Raw genomic sequence first — 25761 nt, forward strand, 5'->3', positions numbered from 1 at the left:
TCTTTCAACCTTTTATCTGAGTGTTCACACTTAAATTCTTTTATGGAAAAATTCTATCCAGGAATAAACACATCCTCAAATTCAGTCAGCTTTATCTTTATTTAAGTAAATACATAGATTATACTAGCACTTACCCAATCCCAAGAGTAACTAGCTAAATAAAACCCCTTCCAATAAAATCCACTTGGAGAACGAATACATTAAGCATTTTAAAAAGAAAAACACCAATAACTTCTCTGCAGCAGTGCTTTTCCTGCCAGAAGGTAATATTTAGGGCTTTAGGAAGTAGCTAGATGTAAAGTTCCTTTATTCAAGCAGATGAAAGGAGACACTTTCTTTACTTTGTGCTTCCTTTGCATCACCAGGAAGGACACTTTCTTTACTTTGTGCTTCCTTTGCATCACCAGGAAGGAATGTTTGATATGAAAACTGTACTGCAGCTATAGACCAGGTTTTCCCCAGCAAAACTGGTGGAGTTTTGCCAGTGGACAGGTCAGTAAATCTTTAGGTGCAGAGAGCAATAATTTACCAAAATAAACACAGTATTTAAGGACAATACTTTGGACATCCTGATGGTTCCTGAGAGATTTCTATTAGCTTTTAATTTAAACAAACTTTGCCTTTCTGCTTAAAATTACAAGGCTATAAGCAACATGATTCTACAATGCCCTTGTGGTGTGACACACTTTTTCTGGATGTAAGAATTCCCAAAAGAAAACAAAAACCCACTGGATTTCATTAATAATAAAATTAATTAGATGGAGAGTGAAACCTGCAATGTTACCTCCTACTTACACATCCCAAACAGCAACACAATAAATATACAGTATACAAAAATGTACAGTATGCAAAATATACAGTAAGTGTAACATTTATGCAGAGATTGAGAAAAGCATCATTCCAAATTTTTTTGCATTTTGATTGCAGCTTGAAGAAGCAGATGTCTTGCGACCTAAATCCTGTCAGGTCAAACCAGCATCAACACAATGATAAATAATTCATCCACAATAAAAAAAAAACAACCAGAACTTACCCACACAATTGGTTCCAGCAGGATCAGGCTGGTAGCCACTGTTGCAGTTACAGCGATAGCTGCCACGCAGGTTTTCACAAATCCCATTGGAGCAAATATCAGGATCCAAAGCACACTCGTTAATATCTGCATCAGCACAGCAACAGAAGACAGTCAGGCACTGCCAGCTGTGACAAACCTGCTCCTGTGAGAGGTGTGGGCAACACCTGACTCACTGCATGCTGGGGCCCTCAGTCAGAGCCAAGGCACAGATGCAGCCCAAAGGCTGAAAGAGGTGATTATTCTCCGTTATTTGACACTAGAGGGACAAACCCGGAACACTGCATCCAGTTTTGGGCCACTTCACATGGGCCCACTCCTCAAGCCTCCTATGCCCTGGCACTCCTTGCTCAACTCAGCCCCAGAGTGCCCTAGCTTTCCCAATCCCATGCCTACACATCTGGGCAGCTTTCCTCTGTTCCTCACAGCATTCTTCCCTGTCTCCACTGACACTGCATTTCCTTCTCACACTTCAGCCTGATCCTTACTCAGCCATGCTGCTCTTTCCCCTCCTTGCCTGACTTCTTACACATGTGAAGAGAGAGCTCTTGTGATCTCAGGAAAACATCCTCAAAGCTCTGTTCTGCTCCTCCTCCTGAGGGCAGTTTCCAAGGGAATCCCATTCACTGATGCCTTAAGCAACTGCAAGTTCATGCTCATGAAATTCAGGGTACTTTACTCTCCATCTGGCTCACACCCCTCAATTCAGCAGGAGTTCCAACAGGGCATGACCAATGCAGTCCAGGCTGCCATCAGTATGGACATCACTAATTAGTGCATTGGTTCATCACTAATTAGTTCATCTGTGCTGGTAATCAATAGGTCCAGTAATGCCTCAGCTCTGTTTAAACTATCACCTGGATTAAGAAATTTTCCCCTCAGAGTGCTCCAAGTGTCTCCTGAACTACACACAGCTCATGTCAGTGTGGCTAAATTCCCTCAGCAGAATCAGTGCCTGAGGTGCAAGAAGAGGCTGAAGGGGCTGGATTTGTTCAGCTGAAAAGAGGGATTATCAGAGGGACCCCTAACAGCACTACCCTGATTTTAAGAGATGATTACAAACAAGATGGAGGCACCTCTTTGAGGTGCACAACGACATGGCAGGAGACAACACTTGCAAGATACAATGGTGGAAATTTAAATTAAACACCAGGAAAACAATTCTTCACCATGAGTGTGGCTAAGCAGTGGAGGAAGCTGCCCAAAGAGGCTATAGAAACTCCATCCTTGGAGATTTTCCAAATTCCCCCAGGCAAGGCTTTGAGAAATGGTTTAACTTTGAAAATACCCTTGCTCTGAGCAGAAGGTTAGGTTGGATCATCTCCAGATATCCTTTCCAACCTAAACTGACAGGGAATTACCTGTTGTTAACAAAAAGCTTGATGCAAAATACCCAGCCTGTGGACCCAGTGCCTGTAGTTTAAGGATCTAGGTAAGAAGTTATAAATTACTAGTTGACACATAAATTTTCCTAATACATAAGTAAAACAGAGGTCAAAACTACAGCATATTCAGTCCTGTAAGTACTTGCTGGAAATTTAAATTTTTTCTCAGACAGACAGGACAGGATGATGGATGAGTTATATACCCTGAATTTACAGTTCTATATAAAGTTTCTGCTGTAGTTGGAAAACTCCAAAATATTCATATGAACTGTAAGAAGAGGAACAGACTAATTTTAATGCTTCTCGCCTCTGAGGAAAAGAGGGTTTTTCAATATTTTCCTTCTTCTCATATGGTAAGCCCATTACTTTAAATAGTTCCTTTCCCAAACCCTGGAAAGAAAGGGTGCTGGCCTAGCTGTGACTTCATGAAAGGCTTGTTTTATACTTGTAGAGCTCAACTTTTTGCAAAGAACATTTCCTATTTAATCACAGTGCAGTTTAGATACTGATTTAATACATTTAATCACATATGCATTTGGAAAAAACCATGCTACCCCTGGATAAAACTCAATGCTATGGGACGCCTGAAAAACTTTGTAAGAAAATACGATTTGGCGCGCCACTTCAGATTTGTATTTTCTTTAGAGCAAAGTGTATTCTGTAGCTCACTAAACATGTCTGGATCTTGGGGACAAGCCACACAAGGAGTGACAGGAACAGAAGCATGAAAATTGGCTGCAATGCTGCTGTACAAGAGGCACAGAAAACCCTGTGTTTGCTCTAGAAACCTGAACAAAAGAGGACTTCAGTTGAGACATGAATGATCTTTGTCATGCACTTGGTAGACAGCACAGTTTTTCAATGTTTTAGTGAGAAACTGCATTTTCCATGTGTCCAAAAGGACACATGAACCACTCCACCAGGCTGCATGCAAATTCTTATGGTAGGATGCTGCTTGTTTTAAGTATTACTGAATACTGACATTAATTCTCTGAGATTTAGAGATTCTTCACTGGACCCGATATAATTCACTGGAAAGCAAACGGAGAGAATTCATAAATTCCATGGATTTCACATCATTCATACAAGTTTACAGCATGTTAAACAATGAAGAAAAAAATACGCAGATACTTACAAGTACTGAACAAAACCAGAATTTATTTTATTTAAGTCCTAGTTTTAAAAGTTATTTAGGCTATTGCTAAATGTAATGATGGAAGCTCTTATTCTGTTTCTGCTGCATAGAACAGGAGCTTTAATGCTGACAAGGATAATTATTAACACATCAGACAAATACCTAGCAATGAATTTTATGTTCCTGTATCCTCCTATTCCTTCTTCAACCCATTTTACTTATCTGGCAGCTGCAGCGTGCTTTGCCCCTACTTCAGACCTGGCTCAGCCATTGTTTTTTAAAATCCCTGTCTCTGTGGCACTAGGAAAAGTATGTGGAGCTTTACAGCTCCCAATGCTAAATGCAAGTGGTCACTTTCAGGACTTTTTTTCATAAGGATATGGTTTTTTCAGTTAAACTCCCTTCCAGTTTTTAACTCTACAGAGATACAATCTGTCCATGGAAACAATCCATGAGTGAACATTGGATCTGGAATGAAAAACTGCTCTATTACTATCCCAGCTGACTGAAAATCAACTGCAAATGCAAGTGACTCCTGTCAAATGAGAGAGAACTGTTTTATGCCTAATCTGAAAAAATATCTAGTCTGAAAACAAAATCATAGGTCAGAACTCTGAAACAGATGACTTATTTCTATTGAGAGGGTCAGGCAAAATCCACTGTTTTAGAGAGTTAATTCCACCCTTTCCTCTAGACAACATTCAAATAATGTAGTCTGAGAATTAAAATACTAAAATTAACATATTAATCTTGAAGTTAAAACTCCACTGTAGTATGTTATCAAAAAAAAAACCAAAAAACAGTTCTGAGGGTTTTTTTAAAAAACTTTGAATCATTGTCCTGGGGTGACTTTATGATGCTGAATTGTTGAATTGTTAATCAGCTGTTAAAATGTCAATGTAACAACATTTCGATGTTATCAACAAAATGTTGTTAAATAAACAATTTCATCCACTTTTCTTGAAAGAAATTTACCTCCTGAACTTCTTGGGGGAGGGGCCGCTTAAATTTGCCTTCTAGAAAAAAAACACTTCAGAAATTTCCTCCCAAAATTTGCCCTAAACCAGGACAATCGTATATATTAGAGAAAATATGCAACATACCTCTTCCATCAACAGTAATGCCTATTCCACTGCTACACAGGCCATGGAACTCAGCTGCTCAGTTGAGGTGGAGATGTTGGGGAAAAGAAAATGTTATTTCCAGTATTTCACCTTCTTTAATTCTAAACTAAACCCACATGATTTTTTTTTTCCCCAAAGTAATTTTTCCACAATGTAACTCACAAAATGCCAATGTTCACATGAAATAACCATTTATAGATAATTTAGTTATCCATCCTGAACTTTCATATATATATATATATATATATATACACACAAAACCAAACTTAGATGACCAGAGTTAAAAACTCAGGTGATTTCTTTTTTTACAGTCTTGACATGACTGTCCTCTCAAGTTACTGCTTTTAATCACACTGTCACTTTTACTTGTTTTTTTTTTTTTCTAAATAGTTTTCTGCTATAATATTAATACTAAATGTACTAAATGGAAATTCTGTCCAAGATGCATCACCTCAGCTCTGTAGTCAGGAGATTTTTTTTTTAAATCAATTCCCAGGTTTACTTAAACAATTGATTCTTATAAAATGAAATACATATTTCTAGAAATAATATGGGCTGCTCTTTTAAGCTGGATTGACTGGAGCAGGAAATTTACAGATTCATTGGAGAATTCTGCTTATTCTCTTGCAAGAATTAATACTTATAGCAAACATTTAATTCAGGAACCCAAATTTACCCTGTTCCCTTTTCTTTAGGGCATGAAATAAATCAACAATGTGATTTCAACAAGATTTTTGTTTAAAGTCTGTATGTTCACTGTACCCCTTGAAGAAACAAAAAAATTTTACCAGAGTTTTTAGCAGGGCAGGGATGGCACGGCTCCCCAAAGCCATAGTCAGGATTGGCACAGCAGCATTCAGACTTTGTCACAGCACCAGGGAAGGGACGGACACACAGCCCTTTCCTGATGCCCCCATAGCATGTGCTACGCATGTGAGTATCTAAAGAAAAGGACAGAGGAAGACGTAATTATTTCCTTAGGCTGAAAATTAAATGTATGCATACTATCCCAAAAGCTAAAGCCTCTTATTTTTGGTTAACAAAAAGGTCACACTGGCTACATCTGCACTGCCTTAATAATCTTGATGAGACCAAGGCCAATTCTCAGCGTGGTTGCCTCCTGGAGCTTTCCCCAAAGCACTTTCAAACCACCTAAACCAGGATATTGTGACTAAATTCAAAGGCATTCCAAAGGAGCCAGCAAAGGCGACCCACACCCCAAAGCAGCTCTGTAAATCCATCAACAAATATGCCAGTAAGAAACACAGAACAGCCTGGATCAGCATGTGGTGGCTGATTCTTCCCTTTGGGAAGTACCACAGACATCTCTGACTTCCACAATGGGTCCTCAGCTAGGATAACCCACCAGCAGCACAGGGCTGGTAATATGGGATATTATATTGGGATATATATATATATATATCCCAATATAATATCCCATATTACCCATAATATCCCAAAATAATATAAATATAAATATTGGTATATATGTATTATATTATAATATGGGATATTGTACCAGCTACTGGAAGGAGGAGCATGGTCTCCAGCTGTATTTACAAAATCATGAACAGAAGTGCAATTTTAGCAGATTGTTCAGACCAGCATTTACGTGACATGACCATCTTAATAGGTTTATACATAAACAGGCACCAGTGCTGGTTTAGCATAACCAAAGAGGCCCCAAAATCCAGCTGGGAAAAGCAATCTAGCAAATTTTACACACAGCTAGGCAGTGAGGGAAGCAGTGATACTGTCCAGACTATAAGAAACTTCAGGGGATTTGTGATTAAAAACACACTGGAAGTTAAACTGCCATCCCTGGGGAGAGGCCTGGAAATGGTGGGCTGGATGAACCACCACTTGTCACACAAACAAAACACAGAACACCTGAAAGGTTCTTCAACCCCAAAGACCAGTCCAAAAATTAGACAGCAGAAAAATTACACAGGCCAACCACACATGTGTAAAACTCACCATGTACACACTGCCAATCTTACAGGTGATTTAATCACATAAATCAATTTGACAGCCTTGACCAGTAAGATGCAAGAAATGTCTTACAAGACATATTTCAATACTGACCTTTACAGGAATATTAATCTCCCATACTTATCCAAGAACTATGAGAATGTCTCTGAGACTGCTTTTTATACATTTGTTTGGGGTTTTGTTGTACTTTTCTGGTTTTGGTCTCTTTAAGCTTCAATGTTTTTTCCCATGTTTGCTTACAGGATAGTATTAGAGACCTCTGAATAAGCATGAGATTGGACAGTCCTTCTAAAAATGTATAGCTGAGAACTGCAGGATACCGATAAACAGCCTTTACTTTTGACTCCTAAAATTCTACAGGAGCTGCAGAAATACTCTTTGTTTCAGGTACATTTATGGACTAGAACAGAACACAGCTTTAATTTATGCTCCTTGACAGTCCCCCAGTAAAACCACCATGCACTGTGGCCTGGACACGAGCCTGAGTGGACTCAGAAACTGAAACGAGTTTGAGGGAATCCAGACAGCTCCTTGCTTGAAGTATGACCCCAAAACAACAAAGGAAAGTTGCATGAGAAGCTTTACAGTGAATGTTGAATATCCAGGGCCAATCCAAATAAGAACTGGCAATTCCTTATGTGTTCTGTCGGCCCTTTGAGTGTTGTAAGCTGGCTCCTGTGTAACAGTACTGCCTGCACATAAATGTTTTCTCTTGCTTTTGCTATCCCATGGAACAGATAGTTCTGGAGCACAGCTACATATGTCCTAGATTTTAGAGGTTTCTTTCCTTGCCAAGAATCTAGGTGAAGCCAGTACAACTCGCTTGCACTTGACATCAGGAAAAGATTATGATGCTTGAAAATAGCTGAGCACTTTTGCACAAGAAATCTCTGTTCACTTTGCAAAATAATTAGAGGCATCACATCCTTTCCCTCCATCTCAGACAAGTCCAGTTGCCACCCTGACAAGTTCTGCCATGAACAAAGGGGGCAATAATCAATCACTGCCCTATCACAGAAGGGGAGGTTTCTCCCTAGTTATATGACTGAGGAAATGGAGAAGCAAGTCAAGGGAAGGAAACAGAGACTGCAGAGGGACAGAAGGGACCAAGGGAGACTGCAGAGGGACAGAAGACTGGGAAAGTGTGAAAGAAATACTCTGGAGGAAAGTCTTCAAAGATGTGGAGTGTGGGAAGTAGCTGAAGGAAGCTACAGATTTACTGAGCAACTGCTCTGCACAAGAGAGCAAGTGCTCTCAGTGCAGATCAGTGCTTTTAGTGAAGTGACACGGAGAACCTGGGGACAATCTCATGCCCAGTGACAGGAAAACAGTCTGACCTACACAGTCAGTGATTCACCAAGCCTGTGAAGGATGAAGAACCAAGCTGGCTCTCCCACAGCAGCTGTGTGACAGGGAGAATGTCCCCCTTGGGCTGTGCTATGAGCAAGAATGAGAAGGACAGGCTCTTTGTGGATGATTCAATTGCTGTAGGCACCTCACAAAGCTCAGGTTCTCTATTCCACAACAGTTCTGAGTCTGCATTTACTGATGACCCTGTGGTGCTCCCCATGTTTAGTTTGATCAGCCTTTGGCTACTCATTCCAGAGCACCAAGAATTTATTTTTTGCCCTGGATCAGAGATGAGCATTGTGCTGCTGTACCCATGTACCCCTTTATGGGACTCTCCACCTGTCCCCAGGCATGGCACTTCTACACTCTTAAATTTGGCAGTGTAGCACTTCAAAACCACAAAAATTATCATCACCACATTTGTGGTCAATATCAGGTGGAAAAGTGTCTGACCCACACTCAGGGAAAGTCATTGCACCCATCCAGGAGCCTTAGAAGGTCAAATCAGGCTTATGACAAACACTTATCCATTTGGCTCTACAAAATTACCAGGGTAAAATAAAGTTTATTTAGTCTATCCTGGATGGCTCTGGCTCCGGGCAGAGGTAATTAGAAGTGTCTCAGCAGAGAGCAAGCAATACTGTGTGAAGCTGGAGCCACAGCTCAGCGCAAGTTCTGAGGTGATACATGCTCACACACAGAGCCAGCTGAGGTGTCCAAGCATGGAGCTGCAGCTGGAAGTACAGCCAAACCTAAAAAGCCTGCAAATATTCAAATATTGGAAGTTTGGCTCCAGGTATTTATCTAGCTGTTCCACAACTCTGTAACTGTTCCTTTTCCAAGCATTTGCTCCCCTTTGCTGTACCTTTTTCAAGCTTGTATAACATTTTGTGATTGACTCAGCCATACTTATAAATACTAAGTACAAGTATATAATACCAGCATTTCCTCTCTATGTGTACTCTCACCAGGATCAAGGTCATTATTCAGAAGTAAAACAGGGCTCAGGGAAAGAGGGGGCAGCCAGACTGTGGGCTCTCAGATTTTATATTCCTTGCTGGTTACCGAGCAGACTTGCGGGAATGCTCTTACAAGATGTCCAATTTAAGTTATTAATTTTCAAACTACCAGTGATCATCTAGCAGCCAGAATGTCTGAAAAGTACTATTTAGATCATGCAATATATGGAATCAAATAGCCAGACACAGAATTCCTGTAGTTAACACAGCATGTGGATTACATATAAACACACATACACAATTCTGAACAGTGGACTGGCTTGGAAATTCTGCTCTCAAGTCATGTGTGAGGATATGTTGTTATGCAGTATTTGAAATTTGCTATGCTACTTTATGGCTGGAATAATTACATCATCTTTTTTTTAAATGAATTTTCCAACTAGATCATTATTCTGCTTTAAGTCTTTTTGTCCTATGAAGGGAACTTCCTGTTGAAAATGTAAGCATTTATGGTAAGCCTTAAAGCTGTGCAACACGTAACTTCTAAATAAATGGTGTTCACAGATGATGGCCAACCTGTCAAGCCTTTTGCTGCTAGTACGGTGGCAACACATTAGGTAAATGAAAGCACAGAAAACTGAGTACTGTATTGATTCTTTGCAGCTGTATCACTGACAGGCGTAAAGATGAGGCCAACTTGGAACACAAAAAAGGTACTGAACAGCTTGTACTCAAATCTGGTTTTGTTGGTGTGCCACTGAGCAGTGAAATCCCAATATTTAAAACAGTACACCAGGCCTCTTCTCATTGTTTTACTTCTCAATGCTTTTCTCCAAACTTTTAATAAACCAGAAGAAAACAACTCGGCTACCACACAGGAGGGAACACAACTTGCTTTTGTTGGTTCAATCTTCAGTACAGTTTTGCCTACTAGAACATTTAATTTACTTAAAACAACAAAATCTGTGCTCCAACTGAGAGACTGAGAATGTGTTTTAGCTTTTTTTGAATCTATGTTTTTAAGACAGCCTCAGTTTTTATCATGCATTTTTAAAGCTGAAGTGGTAACAGAAGGGGCTAGATTGTGGTGGCACTTGGTAGAAACACTTGTCCTAGATTTCGTTTTGAAGACTTTTGAACTTTAGCACCATCCGAAATGTTATTTGAAATGAGCTGGTAACAGCAACATGAGGATTTAGTATGTCCTATCCCTTTGGTGTGAGAACCTCCAAAGCATTGTGATGCTGTTTTTCCTTTATCTGGAAAAATGCTGATAAGACAAAGGCAGATGCAACATCCATGAGTCCATCAGCAACAACAGCCATTAATTTTTAATTAATAATTAATAAATATGATTCTTGTAGAGTCTCTGTTCACTAACATGCCTGATGACAGACATATGCAGGAGCTGGGGAAGGAGGAATTTCAGGGATATAAAATTGATGTTCTGAGATACACAGGGAAAAGACTGTGGATTAAATTAAGGAACTTCGCAAAGTACACACAGTGTCATAACTCTCAGAAATCTCTGTCAAATATTTATTCCTCTCGTCCCTCCCCATCAGCAATCAGCAGAGAACAAGGAATTGAATACTTCTTGCCCTCTATACTTTTTTAATTCATCAGCTTGAAAATGATCCACTTTTTGTCCCACGAGCTCCCTGAAGATATGCTAGAGCTCCTAGCAGAGCTTAGTGAAGAATCTCTTAAATTCCAACCAGTACCAATTGAGAGGATAAGAGGCTGATTACATGGCAAAATACTACTTTTCATCAGGCTAGAAAGGGTATGTCTCAAAACCAAAAGGAGATGCCAGGCAGAGCAGGCACTTTAAGCTTACTCTTATATGAGTAACAGGTAAACAAGAGGTACCACCTCATTGGAGAGAGAAAATTAATTTCTTGTCTTTTAACAATAGGATTATGGGCTTGCATCTTGTTTGTGGTTTGATATCAACATTATTTAGAAGGAAATAATTTGATGCATTCGATAATTAATTAACCTGATAATTCCACTTGTTTTTCTATGAAGAGAAAAGAATAAATCTGACTTACCTACACACACACGACCATCAACTCCAACAACCAAGCCAGGAGGACAATCACACCGAAATGAGCCTTCAGTATTTATACAATGGCCATTCATGCAAATTCCTGATGTCTGGCATTCATCAATATCTAAGAGGAGGCAAGACACTTCAGCAATCAATCTGTTTTTAAGCAAGGTTACAGCTAATAGTTTCAGAACATTATCAAATTACTTTATGATAGTAGATAACAATATCTTTGTTTTATTTCTAATAAAAATTTAATCTTGGAATAACCAAAATTCCAGCTGCACAAACAAACAAAACATCCCCAAAACATGCAGAAGAACTTTAGGATTAGAAGTACTTCATATTCCACATTAAGCAAAATCAATGACAAATCTTCCCCTTTGTCCAGCTTGTATTTCAATTTTTCTTTAAAGTATGGCTAAAGAGCACTAGACATAAAATATCCTTATGATGGTTAATTTTAATTTCAAAGAACTTTTAAGTGGTCATCAATTTTTAAGCACAACTGCATGTTATTAAGAAAAGCACAACTAGTAGAAATGGTTAAAATTCAAATCAGAAGAATTTAGATTATTTGCTAGAAGTAGCTTAAGTCCAAACATACCTCTGTGGGCAGCAACAAGTATTTTCAATTAGTTTGCTGAAACTGAAGCTAAATCAGACTGTATTCTTAAAATGTTTAGTAGAAGTTTTTAGTGATTGCACTTTAAGAAGTTTACAATGCTGTGTGACCCGTAAAATGACTCAAGTGCTAAGCACTCTGAATTATTAGAAAAATGATGTGGAAAATATGTGTATGTGGGTGGGGCTCATCAATGTAGAATCTCTCTAACACCTTAAATTTACCATACTGCTGCTCACTTTACCATTTCACAAAGGGCCTGAATATTTTGATGCATTTACAATGCTCCAAGACTTTTCAGAAGCTAATTTGTTGATCATTGTGGCTTTCCTAACACTATTAAGTACTTCTTTCAGTAAATTAAGGATCTGTTTCCAGGCAGCTAAAGAAATCTACTTTAGTGAGTAGCAAGGTGTTATATGGCTTTGAATCAATCCATGTTAGCAGACTGCCATTCTTGCAGGGATGAGCAGACAGTGAAAGCCATTTTCCATCAATATCCCCCCAGATTTCACATACCAGTACAGTAACGTCCATCTGGAGCCAGGACAAATCCTGGTTTACAGATGCATTTAAAACTCCCATCCTCATTTATGCACATCCCATTCAAGCACATGTTTGTGGTGGCACACTCATCGTGGTCTACAAAACATTGCAAAGAAAATTGCTTTTAGTTTCTCACCCTCCAGAAGACAACACAGTGAAAATGATCAGTGAGGACTGATGTGGCATATTTCTTCCCTTGAGGATCAATTTCTGATCATAACTCTGATAAAGTATCTCAAGAGTTTTCACTCCACAGAAAAAGCAGCAATTTTTCATGTTGTGATCTGTTGCTTTGCATATTTCAGCAGGCTGCGTATGAAAGGACAGGGTGTGTCTTTCTTTCATACATGAGAGGATAAAAAGCTTCCATCGCCTGAGAGAATTAAGCTTGTTGTTTATCTAGCAAGTTTTTTTCTTCACGCTGTGCAGCCAAATTTAGAAACAGGTGTTTTCTTCAGCAACGCTGATTTATGGATCATTTGCTGTGAAGCTTTATGGAAAAACATTATTATTAGGACTCTTGAGTAGAGGTGCAGCTTGAAAAACAAAAGTCACCTCAAATTTTCTTTGAGATCATATGGTTCTGTATAATAACTATTTGAATTAAAGGCCTCTAAGTTCACGGTATTTCAAAAAAGTAATCTTCGGTGATCCTCACCTGTAGTATGAAGCACAATTTCTAGAACCACCAAGCTAATGCCTGCCCCATTCTTCAGAAGGGCCCTTACCCACACAGTTTCTTCCGTTTGCAGTCAGCTCAAACCCAGCATTGCAAATGCACTGGAAGCTTCCCTCAGTGTTCACACACCTCCCATTTTTACAAAGAACGCCATTCTGAACACACTCATCGATATCTAAGGGGAAGAAAAAACAAACCCAGCCAAACAAACGAAATCCTGCACAAACAGAGAACTACAGTTAAGATAAAAATGCATTCGGGAGGCAATTAGTGCTTTGAAAAATACTGGCACATCACTTAAACATTACCTAGAAAAAAGTTCAAAAGTAAGTTAGGAATTTTGTCTCCTTGCATCAGGGAAAAAAAATATTTTTACAGACATGTACAGCAAATGCTACAGGTTGTGATGCTTTGCATTTTCTTCATGAATACTTTTAAAATATGATGAATACTTTCATCTGCATGCATACTCAAAAAAGCACCTGTCATTCAATTTTTACTTTTTTTTTTTTCAGAACTCCTGTCTGGGAAATTCCCCAGACAGATATTCCAGAAAAATGGGTAATTAAAAGACAACAACAAAACAAATGAGGTGGCAGCCCAAATCTAGAACCGATTCAACACTGGGATTTACTGAAATTGCACGCCTATCTTTCAAATTCAAATGGAGTCTGATGCAAGGGGTCAGGACATCTGCAATGCCAGCAGACATGGAGCAGTTCTCTTACCAATGCAGGCTTGCTTGGTGGGAGTTCTCTGGAAACCTGCGTGGCACTTGCAGTAATAGGAACCAGGTGTGTTGACACAGTCCCCATTGGAGCAGGGGTTTGATGTGCACTCATCAACATCTGCTGGCAGCACAGAGAAGCATTAATGACTTCACAAAGTCTACAACTTTTTTTCCCCCCCCCCCCAACTCTGGAAGCTTCTGAGTGAAAAAGACGGTAACTACCAGCCAAATGCTAATTACCAAAGCCTGTTCTTGGTTCAAAATCACTGCTTTGTCAGGAACACGGGGCTGTTCCTGGTTCAGCTAGGCAGGCCATTTGTAAGAGGTGAAGTGGCGCTGCATCATTTGTAAGCATCTTAAGGGCCAACAGAAAAACAAAAAAATCTTCTTGAGGATTTTGAGACCTGATGATTGCCTTAATGGTTGATTTAATATAACCCAGTTTCGTTTAAATCAATGGCCATTTATGCTCCTTCACGAGAAAAAACAACACTAATCAAAACAGGCACTTCAAATTGAGAGCAAACCATGGCATCCAAAGCCCACCCCTACTATTTTACAGGTTTGCTGTAAAAAACTGAGGAGGGGCTGCACACCAGCAGGAGGGATTCTTAATGAGACCACAGTCTATGCACCACATCTCAAATATTTATGCTCCACTGCACCCTCAACCTCAGTCTTTGCACTGAGTAATGCCAGATTTAACCTAACTCTTTCCTATAATGTACCTTGCTCTCCTTTCCAAAAGTTTTGGGTATTTGGGTGCAACCAAACACATTTTAACCAACTGAAATGTCAGAAAGAACTCTCATTTGACATGGGGCTCAGAAAACTTCAACAGTTCTTTTTCAAGAACCCTTTCCCAAATTTGATATCCAGTAGTTACCATTGAGTCAGAGGTGTCTTTGGTCACGACAGCTATTCCCAGATCTAAAATAACAATTGTTCTTCTGTAAACCCTCCAGAACCCTGTAATCCACTGGAGCAGAGTGGGTGTATCCCACTGGTAGGGCAGGACTGCTGGATCAGTCCCCACAGCAGTTCCTAAAGGATGACCTAAGCAGCTGCTCGCTGTTAGAGCTCAATTTACAGGTGACAAATGGATCCCTTGATGAAATCCCCCATTTCTTTATCAGCAACTTTTGCTAATTTGATTTTTTCCTCCAGCTAGGCCCTTCACTTTATTTACAATGCACTTGTAATTACTCATCTCTTCACTTAGGCAGGCTTTTAACACCACAAACCCGGTGGTGATTTGCAAGAGTTTCTGGCATCTGGCTGAAAGCTGCAGTAAGAAACTCTGAAGCTGATCAGTTCCTAACAATGATGATTTTCCCATGCATTTTGCAGTGCGTGCTTCCAGAAATACCAGGAAAACCCCAGGGCAATTTTTGTGATCATTTCCACTCACTCCTTATCAAATCTGGTTCTAGAGCTCAGCTCATAACATCTTGAGAATACTGGCATGCAACAAGAAATTGAAATCATAAGGATGGTTATGTGTACTTTCTAGAAAGTGCTGTTCCACGAATAACTTCTAAAATCACTATAAAAGATGGCAAAAGGTCCGTTTTGTTCTAATTTAATAATAAATAAGACCCCATATTTAACAGGAATTACTGAGTTAATGAACACACAAAGTTTAAATCCAGAGCATCACTGTACAAAAAGAATCTGTGTTTACACAAGTCACTGATATAATTGCCTGGTTTACAGCACTCATGGTGCCCAGATACATTCTGCGTAAACAGCTAAATGAATAAAGGAAGAGCAAATGGAAGAATCAAACACCTCCCCTCACAAGTAATTAGGTCATTCACATTTGCATATCCACTGATCACTGCAGTAAAACCACAGGAAGTGAGAGGAGATAAAGAAAAGAGGAATTCAGGGTGTTAAATACCGAGGTATTTAACCATGATTTTTTACATGCCAGTCTGTGTCACTGTAGTAGTTCCCTGCCCTCAAGTTTCTCTGCCATGCCTGGGTGTTGGGATGCTCTTTGTCAGAAGTGAGGTGATTTTTCACCAGAGGTGATTTTTTTCTCAGTGCTCAGCTGATTTAGGAAGGGGTCAAGGAGGATTAAACACCACCCCTTCAGAACAAAGTCCTCAGCTACCAACAGAACATCAAACTCTGAATCACATCTCAACAATAATTTTTTTGTCAAGTGCCCTAATTCAAATGAATTTACTGTATTTATATTTTGCCTTATGATAAGGGAGCACAGAGGGAACTTATAAATACTTGACACAGCGCTCATCTGTTTTATTTAGTTTTCCTGAAGAGAATGACATTTAGGACCTTCTCTATTACAGACTCCAACTTGCTTCAAAAAAAGCCTATGTTCATGGTCCAAAGGATCTGTCTGTAAGTTTATAAGCTCTACAGCAGGAATGCAGAGGTTCTCTATCAAACAGCTGACTTAAGCTTCGAAAATCCTTCCAAAGCCATGTGCATCCTTCATGCACATGACTTCCACATGAAATATGCATCTTAAGCTGGTCTTATTTTTATATGCTCTTGATAACTGAGGGAAATGGCAAATGTATGTTAATAGAAAGGAGTTGTTGGCTTTGATTTTGCATTGAAAGCATGCATATTCCAGCAGTATAAACAGGAAACATTTAAGACAGAGATATTTAACCCATTTATTCTGTCTTGCAGCATACCCCCTTTCAAGGTCAAATGTTAGTTTTTCAGGACTTGCCTCACACACATCTCCACTTTTCAGTTTTTCATCTCTTAACAATTGTCAGAATTCTCTCACGCACAGCAGGAAATTTCCAAAACCCCCCTTAAAAGACTTACTGCAATGAGTCTGGAGACAAATGACAAAATTTTAAATAGGCCTATTTGTATTCACAAGACAACTAAAATTCAACATAGCACACCTACAGGTTTGATCCCACTTTTTTAAAAGTCCCTACAATTTTATCCAGAGTTTTTTGAAACAGAAATGAATAAGGAAAGGTAATAAAATTAAAGCTGTCTATTTTGGAGAAAAGGACTGACCATTCAGAGCCAGACCACTTAGGACACTCATGGTCCTTGGCCATGTTCTGTTGTGAAGAACAGCATAATGCAGGTTTAGGTCAGAGACAAATAAGTAACACCACAGTTTTTCGGTTTGGCAGGATTAATCTTGAAACAATGCTTTTCTTTAACTCTACAGAAAAACATGTAACCATTTCTGGATTTAATTTACTGCTTTGGGAGCAGGCAGACAGAGAAGTACAGCAATAGTGTTCATTTATGTGCCATTAACCCTATTACCAATGCCCCAAGACTGTTCTGTCAGTAATAGGATAAATATTCAAATTATGATATAGAAATTGACTATAATCATATATATATATATATAAATTAGAATATATATCTTGCCTATATTTCTAAGAAACCTTCTGTGTAGTTTGCAGCAACTACTGTTTACAAATCTCAGATTCAGGAGGGAACATAAGATACTTTGGCTACTTCTTTATAATACAATTAGAAAATACCAGTGAAACAAAGCTGTGTTATTTATGGAGCTCACGGAGTTATTTATAATTTACAGAGTTCACTCTCTTATAAAACATCTAAATTCAAGCAACTACTGAGAAGGCAAACCACTGCAGAGCTGAAATTAGTAATGACTGATTTATTTCATGCAATAAAAAAATGGGCAAAATGACACTTAAACTTTTTTGAAGCCATTTTGGGGGGTCTCTTCCCATGCTTTCCACGTGGGACAGCACTGTAGCTGGCACTGCACATTCAGCTTTTGTTAAACCAATTGAAATTTTTGTTTTGATCCCAGTGCATCCAAAATTTCCTCTGCTTTCACTTTACTCTTTTATGCTGAGGTAAGCATTGTAAAGTCAAGATTAAGTTCTTTAAGTGAAGACACATTTTTACTGGGCACATGCCTGTAAACTAGATAATTAACCAGGTCAATTTTTTCTTCCCCAATGCACCTATCAACCTAACCTCAGAGTTTTCAGGCACTGGGACCCAAAAATGAAAATTAGATGCAACTTCACTAATTATCACAAGCCAGGAATAGAAGGGGAACTGCCAAGCAAGTGTCCTGCAGGGTGAGCCCACAGAAGGGTCAGGGACAGAATGACAGTGACGGTTATCAAGAACAAAAGACAAAAAAAAGACAATTATCAATTGTCTTTTCCTGTCCCAGCACCCAGATAAGTAAAGCTGATGGGCCTTTCAAACCACAGATTATTGCCATGCTCCAATGACACCTGAAGAACTAAAAAAACTGAAGTTCATACAGCTCTACTTGCTACAACCTATGTGCTTCAGATGTTATTATCAACTTGACCCTGGAGTAACAAAAATATTAATACAAGATGTAAACTAGATTTCAAAAAGATCAAATAGTCCAAGACACCAGATAGTCCTTGAGTGTCAAGGCCCACCAGAGTTAAAAATATTACTGATTTCAGTGATGCAAAATCTAGTGCTGTAACAAATGAGCCAGGGTTCGCCATAACTCGTTTAATAAAGAACAGCCATCAAGAGCCATCAAGCCATCTTTTATAAAGAACAGCAAGGCAAACATCACAAAACTCCTACTCCCCTCTCACAGTGTGATGATGGCTCCTGAGACCAAGGATCCAGCAAGAAATTAAGCCCTTTGAACTTCCCAGTCAGAGATCAGAGGCACAGAAAACTGTCACCCAAATAAAAAAGCTAAAAACATTCAGGCTCACTACATCATAAAGGACAGCTTGTAAGAAGAATTATATAAACCTTCAAGTACAAAAAAGTGACATGAAGAAGGTACTGAACTGCTTTCTTTGTACAGTGAGGATACGACAAGAAAAAACAAAAGCTGAGTATTTTTGAAAATGTAGTGTTTAAATTAGATTAGATGTTCTGAAAACTTTCTGGATACTTGACTATGGGAGCAGTGCAACTGCCTGGGGAAATGGTGGCATCTCTTTTAAGTGAGTTTTCTTAAAATGAGGGTGTACAGTGGCCAGGAATGGTGCAGGTACAACCGAGCTCTCTGATGCAAGAACACAGCTGAACTAAGAGGAGACCTGCAATCCACAGACACATTAGAAACTGATTCTCAACCCACACTGACTGTGAGGCAAACCTATTGCTAACAAGCTCTTGTGTGGTGTTTTTCATTCACATATCTCAATCTCTTTATAAAGACGCAGTAAACAAGGGTTCAATCCAAAATATAACCACAATTTTTTATGTAGGTTCCTATATATTAATCAGTGTATCCTCCATAGGGGGTTCCTCTCCACACAACCACCTCACAAGAACCCGCAAATATTGTATTTTCTCTGAAATAACTGATGAGTTTTGGACACTGCAAGAGTGAAGTTCACAGTAATTGAATAGAAGTATAGGATGCCAAATTCAGTTCTTGTTATATAAAGTTAGCATTCTGTATTTTCATCCAAAATGCAAATTTAACCAGAAGTGAATTAACGCAATTTTAAAATTATTTTATATCTTTCAAATTGCCATTAATCCTTATGAGGAGGCAAAACATAAATTCTACCCTTCATCATCTTGATCATAACAATACTACATCCCGAAAGTCGAGCTTTGTCAGCCTAACAGAAGAGAAAATGAAGCACAACTTACTTTATTGAATGTGGCAAAAAATGTTCAATAGCCTTTAAATACAGGAGTAGAAATACTCAACAGCAATATTTGCAACTCAAGTTTTTTTTTATTGGTAAGAAAACAGATAACTCTCATAGAAAACTGAAATACCATGGTCTTTTCACTCTCTCTGAAGAGCAGCATCATTAAAATTAATATGATTTCTTTTTGTAAAAAAGATTTTAAGCTGAAGAATATTAGAATAATGGATTTTGAAATCTGCACTCACCAATACAATCGCCATTTTCATCCTGCTTATATCCCATGTTGCATTCACATCTGTAACTAGAGGGGGTTGGTATACAACGTCCATTCAAACAAAGGTTGGGATGGTGCTTGCAGTTGTCTATTGTCTGATTGAGTATTGCTAATATAAAAAAATCAGAATGAGAGACAAATCATCAGATTTTTATACGGAAGTAAATATGAATATTATACTTGGCTTTAAAAAGGATGTTGTGAGGTGCACAAACACATTAATAAAACCTTTTTCAGAGCACTATCTGTTGACCTGACAGGAAACTAACAACAACAAACAGCTCTTGGAAATAAAAAAAAATGCATTAGACAAACATTCTTAAATATGATTTACCATTTCTGTCTATAGCCTGATGAGCCTGTCAGTGAACTCGGGGATAAACCACAATTTGTGTGGAAGTCATGGCAATTTTTGGTGTACCTGTCTTAATAATACTTCTTACATTTTATGATCTCTATGGTTCTGATGCCAGGGGTGTGTTTACACATGTCATGAGCAATGCTTACATCCATGAGACTTCTGCCAGAAAATTATTCACCTGGGGCTTTCAGCCAAGGCAGTGTTTCTGCAGAGTAAGTAGGTTTTACAGTTGGAAGAGAAAATACAGAAGACGTTTATTTTTAACCTTGGTAGTTTTTGGAAAATACCTAGAAATCTGGAGTTTTATTAGTGCTGACAAAGACACCTCAACAGGGACAACACAGGCTCAGGGACTCGGTAACTGAAGTCATGCAAAAACCTCTTCCTACATCAGGAAGGGCTCCTGACCTTCCTGATGTAGCAGCTGAGGTGTTTAAAACATGCTTGAATGGCAAAATCACTTTTAAGTGTTAAGAACACCATACCATATCCAGACTGAGCAGTAAAAATAAAGGAAAAACAGAAGGAATAGCATAAAAAAAAAAAAAAACCCCAAAAAAGAGCGGAGCAAGTCAGAACACAAGCACTTACTCAGCCCTGTAATGATCGGGCCACTTCCAGTGGGGCTGTGGCCACCTGCTCCCACCCCTGCTCCGCCCACAGCCGGGGAGAATCCGTTGCTTCCTGGGATGGGGATGAAGCCAGCTCCTCTCGGTCCGAATCCATTCCCGTTGGCCCCGGGGTGGAAGCCGTTCCCTCCCGCTCCGCCGCCGCGCCGGGAGCCGCCTCGGGCAGGGGCACCGTCCACGCACAGCCTGCGGTGCTCATCTGTCACACAGCGGGGGACACAGCAGCACACACGGGGTCAGCCTCTCACAGCCAGCTCAAAGGGAAGGCACGGCTCTCCCTGTGTGCTACAAAAACCAGGACGGCAACTCCTCCTCTCCGTGATGTCGCATCCCTCCCCCTGCCACTCCGAGTGGCAGGTGTTGCTCAAGGAAATAATGAAAAGGAATGCTGTAATTTAGGAATATTTGTTCAAGTGTTTGTTGACGCTGTCTTCTTGATGTCTTGACAGCAGCGCTGTAACTCCCTGGTTTCCCAGAGGAGAAGAAAATACCTTCTCATTGATAAAGAAAATACCTTTCGTTAGGGATGCGCGCTATTCCTCTCTGAGCAGAACCGAAAGAACAACTTAAAAACTGGTGCATTGTTGTTCAAAGTAACCCAAAATGTAATGGAACAGGAAAGGAACTGTTCCTTTAAATCAAAATTAACTATGGACCCTAAGAGTCGTTTCCTCTTCAGGCCTGACCACAAAATCTTTCCCATTTCCCAAAAACTATTTCCAAAGCCAACAAAAGGACATTAAAAAACCCAAGTGCCAAACAACCACGGACCAAAAAGAAAAATGGTTAACAGATGGCAGTATCAGTATTAAAACCAAGCAAATTAACAATAATGCAATCCATGACCTTATTTTTTTTCTGTTTAGCCTACATTTTAAAGCAGTTTAAAGCACCCCGGTGACCTCCACCCAAAGCAGAATGAACAGCAAGGAGAAAATAATAGCCAAAATAATAGCCAAAATAAAAGCCAAACCAAGAGGGCACTCACCAGATCCTCTGGCAGGACACACCTCTGGGCCGGAGGCACTGGCCCAGCAGTGGCCAGACTCACAGCAGCACTGCCTTCTGGTGAACCTCCCCTGCAGCTCCTGGGCACAGCGGCCGCTCGCAGAGCTGGAGAAACAGCTGCCTGCTCGCTGATCTGGCAGCCAAGGTAAAGACAAAAACCAAAAATGGTGACATCGATGCCGTTTTGGCTTTACCCTTCTTCCTTTTACGCGTTCTCTTGTGGGGGTACCCGTCGTTGGTTTCTCTGGGTCTGGATTGAAGGCACTTGAGACAGTAATTTGTGTTCGGACTCAAGTGTTGATTATTTCTTATCATAAAACAGTCTCATCACTGAAAGTTCAGCAGCTTTTCTTTAGAAGGCAAAAATGGCCAACAATCTCTTGTTACAAGGTCTTTTAAGACTAAACTGTCCAGTTAAGAACTGACACCTAGATTATTTTCCCTTTTAACCCAGTAACTGATCCCAAAGAGCTGCAATGCAGACTTTTCTGCCCAATTACAAAATGCCACCCAAACCCATGGAGAAGAAGGAAGAAGAAGCATGAAGAAGAAACCCAGGATGACACCCTGTGCCCTCCATCTTGCTGCCATCCACAACACACTAAAAATCCCAAACCCTAAATTTCTCACCAAGTGACACATCTGCACTGCTCTCTATAATCTATTTGACACTTTTGTGGGTTCCAGTCTATCTTGAAGTCTGGGAAACTTTCTCCATGAATGAGGGTCAGAGTCAGTGCTGCCCTGGGGGTCAGGGCACCCCAGAGCAGACAGAGAAATATTCCCTGTAGTGCCCTGGGTTTCCACATTCTCTGTATCCTTTAAACATATACTTGTAGCTTTGTAGCCTCATTTCGTAGCCTAGTTTCAACCTTTTCCTTGGCAGAAAGACAAAAAAATTCCAGGATCCCTGTGCTGTCTTGGTCCTCCTTAGAAACCAAGGCTGAAACCAGCTTTCCGAGACAGACTTTTGTAAACATGGATCTCCCCTTGGATCTCATCCTAAGGGGAGAGAATCCAGAAGGTACTAGATAGAACTGGGGGAATTACTTCACCAGGCAGGTTCCTGATTTGGGGGGGGGGGGGGGGGGGGGGGGGCTCTTGTCAGATATGATAATTTGCAGAATCTATAAAAATTGTACATGGATTACACAGTGGGTGCATCTTTGGCCTTTTCTACCCGATGAATTTGTGTACTTGAGAACCCTCATATAAAAGGTACCCTTTTTATCACCCTAATCATGTGTGACTCGTGTTTTTAGGGCCAGAGAAAAAGGCATCAACGTGAGCTCTCAAAGCTACATTCCCTTGTTCAGCTGAGGTAAGGATGAAAATGGTTTACAAGTTGTGTTAAAAATAACAAAAGCAAAACCAAACAACCAAACAAAAACCCTCAACAACATCCAAACTGCACCCGATCTGACCCATGTACTCCACACTGGATTTACTGCAGGATCACACATGTGCAGTGGCATCAGCTTTGCATTAATCCACCATGCAATCCTAAAGCCTGCTCAGTCCAACAAGAAAATATGGATAATGTGAAAAACACAAGGCAATACAAACAAAAAACTATATATATTTATATATATAAAAACCCTACTATGGCAAAACCTGAGATCCTGCATGTAGCAATAGCAACATCAATAAATTTAATGATTTTTTTTCCCCCTTAGCTTAGATGTATCTAACTGGAAAAATGCTATTAGCCTGCTCTGCTCAGTTGACTGAAAGTACAACAGAATATTTAGTAATGCCATGTGAAAACTACTCTCCTTCAAGGGCAGATGATCTTTTATTGTCAGATTAGGGCTTGTGATTTTTCTGCAGGACTCAGGTTTGGGGAGCTGACTTTAAAAATCAAATTGTAAACCACTCCAAAATCCACAGAAATTTTGATCGTATTGGAAATCATAGGTTTTAAGTATTCCTGAGGCTAGCCACAATGTATTTGAAGTTGGCACTCCTCAGATGAACCTGAATAACAGAAGGTGGCTACACTGTTTAAAAAAATATTAATTTTAAATCACTTGCAGGTCATGTGCTGCTACTTGCTTACATCATTTATCTGCAAGTCAGAAACCCCTTCAGAATTCCTACCCCTTCCCCAGTATGAGAACAAACAGCTTTGGGATATCTGAAGTAAGAAGAACCACGTGAGATCTAGAAAATACATTACTGTTAGCAATTGTTAAGGTTTTTTACATGTGGTATGCAGTATTTATAGTTAATTGGTCAAAATGGTTAAATCACATACTTGACACATGCACCTATATATAAGAAATCAACACGTAGAAATAAACAAAATGTTTTGTTTTTTTTTTAATGTAGGGATAGCTATTAAAGAAACTGTCCTGTAAAAGGTGTAATCTAATTAAATCCAACATTTGATTTGCTTCATTATCTATTTCTGACAAATTAGTGGCACATCAGCATACGTAACTTAATGTCTTTTGAGTTTACTTTTATGCCCTATGTTGACCACTAAAGATTAAATTAACCTGTGTGATATGGGATTTGAAGCGCCAAGTAGGGATAAATGCTTGCTCCTTTAAAACCAAGGTGAGCTAAACTTTTGGGCTCATCAGATGCAGATTTGAGAAACAAACAAAATTGACAATTCCTATGTTCGCCTGGACAACAGAGTGAGGCCCTGGGGCAGGGGGAAGCGCCAGATGGATGGAGCACCTACCAGGAGTGCAGGATCCATCCACAGATGTGACAAAACCCCGTGGGCAGACGCAGAAATAACTCCCCACAGTGTTGGAGCAAACACCACCCTCACAAATCCCTGGGATGACGCTGCATTCATCAATATCTGCCCAAAAAGGATAGGACATGGGATAATTAGCACACTGCATCAAAAGGAGGCAAAGAGAGCTTTTCTGAAATGAAGCTGTTATTCATCTCTGAATAAAATATTGCTGGTGCTTCCTTACTGAGAACAGTTTTGGTTGCCACCTGTTGGAGGTTTTCCTTGTACATGCACAGGGTGTTTAACCCTTCCAGGCACAGAGTGCACGAGAGCAGGCTGAGATTCCCTCCTCCCGAATGACTCAGTGCCACCTCTGAGAAGCAGAGAACAGTACGGACAGGAATGCCAGAATACGCATCCCGCTTTCAGGATGAAGGGAGGAGGATGGCACAGCAGCCAGCCAAGGATATCTCTGGGCTTCCTGTGACCACACAAATATGGCCCGTGAGATCTGGCTGCTCTCCGGCCCCCTAACATTCCAGCTCTAAGAAAGAATTTTGGCCAAGCCCTTGCAAATGCAAACGAACCTTTTGAAGCACTCAAATGTTTCCTGCTGACTGAAAGCAGAGGTCCCACTGAAACACCAAGGCAATTTTGTGTGTAAATGTGTATAAAGTGAGACGTCACCACGCTGATAAATGAGCTGCTGTGTCTAACCAGGGGCTGCCAAATTCCGAACCAGTAGTCCAGCAGTGCAAAGCCCATTTGTAGCTGGCAAGTTAAAGGCAGATGAAGGAAGTTTTTCACCACCTCTGCAAAGCTGCAGGATGCAGATCATCCTTCCCAACTGGCTGCATCCAAGGCAGTTTAGCACTGTCCAGGGGTCTTGTCCAAGAATGACAGGGAGGTGGGAAGGTAAAAAAGCACCTTCCTGAAACCCAGGCAGTGATCAGAGTGGCAGGAAGACTCCACAGTCTTCTCCATGTGGACAGAAAAACCAATTAACATGGAGAACCCTGGTGGAGGAATAGTTTATTTTACTGGAGCAGTAATGAGTAATTGGCTTTTTGTTTCACTGGTTTTTGAGCCAAATCTGTCTCTCCTTCCCCTTCCCTGGTTCTTGCACGTGTAATTATTTCAAAATATCACTATTTCCTCTGACAGGAAATTCTGAGACTTCATCTCAGGGAGGGCTACTTTTAGTGAGGCTGACTGAATATTTTATTCGTTTTCTTCCCTTCTCCCCTCCAAAGTACATAAGTTAATGGTCTCAGGGAAAATGCTCCAAATATAAGCAACAGGAAATGCTGTATTAAGGGAGAGGAAGACTGGAGGCATGAATGGTTCCAGTGCTGCACGCAGGATGGGACATCCAGTCTCAATGTGAGAAAGAATTTAAATGTATGACAAAGGTGTTGCAGATTTAGTACCAAGTGAGTTTCAGCCTAAAAGACCCAGCCTAGCTGCCTGCAGTTCAGAAATTTTGACTTTTACTGCCAGGGAAAGCAGGGTTTCATAAATAACTGAATTAC

At 40.0% G+C, this 25761-nt stretch overlaps 1 protein-coding gene across 1 annotated transcript in view; it reads right to left on the reverse strand.

Annotated features, from left to right (window-relative positions):
- The window catches only part of FBN2 (fibrillin 2), a 123031-nt gene that overhangs the window by 65845 nt on the left and 31425 nt on the right, over nucleotides 1-25761 (reverse strand). Inside the window, exons 8-18 of the mRNA XM_054517971.1 lie at nucleotides 24227-24352; nucleotides 21515-21667; nucleotides 20489-20725; nucleotides 19508-19645; nucleotides 13649-13768; nucleotides 12970-13095; nucleotides 12215-12337; nucleotides 11072-11194; nucleotides 5505-5657; nucleotides 4696-4749; nucleotides 1034-1159 (exon numbers count right to left, since the gene is read on the reverse strand). Of these exons, the coding sequence (XP_054373946.1) occupies nucleotides 1034-1159; nucleotides 4696-4749; nucleotides 5505-5657; nucleotides 11072-11194; nucleotides 12215-12337; nucleotides 12970-13095; nucleotides 13649-13768; nucleotides 19508-19645; nucleotides 20489-20725; nucleotides 21515-21667; nucleotides 24227-24352 (1479 nt within the window). The remainder of the gene's footprint in view (nucleotides 1-1033; nucleotides 1160-4695; nucleotides 4750-5504; nucleotides 5658-11071; nucleotides 11195-12214; nucleotides 12338-12969; nucleotides 13096-13648; nucleotides 13769-19507; nucleotides 19646-20488; nucleotides 20726-21514; nucleotides 21668-24226; nucleotides 24353-25761) is intronic.

This window comes from Molothrus ater, chromosome Z (assembly GCF_012460135.2).
Source record: "Molothrus ater isolate BHLD 08-10-18 breed brown headed cowbird chromosome Z, BPBGC_Mater_1.1, whole genome shotgun sequence".
NCBI classification, from domain to species: domain Eukaryota; kingdom Metazoa; phylum Chordata; class Aves; order Passeriformes; family Icteridae; genus Molothrus; species Molothrus ater.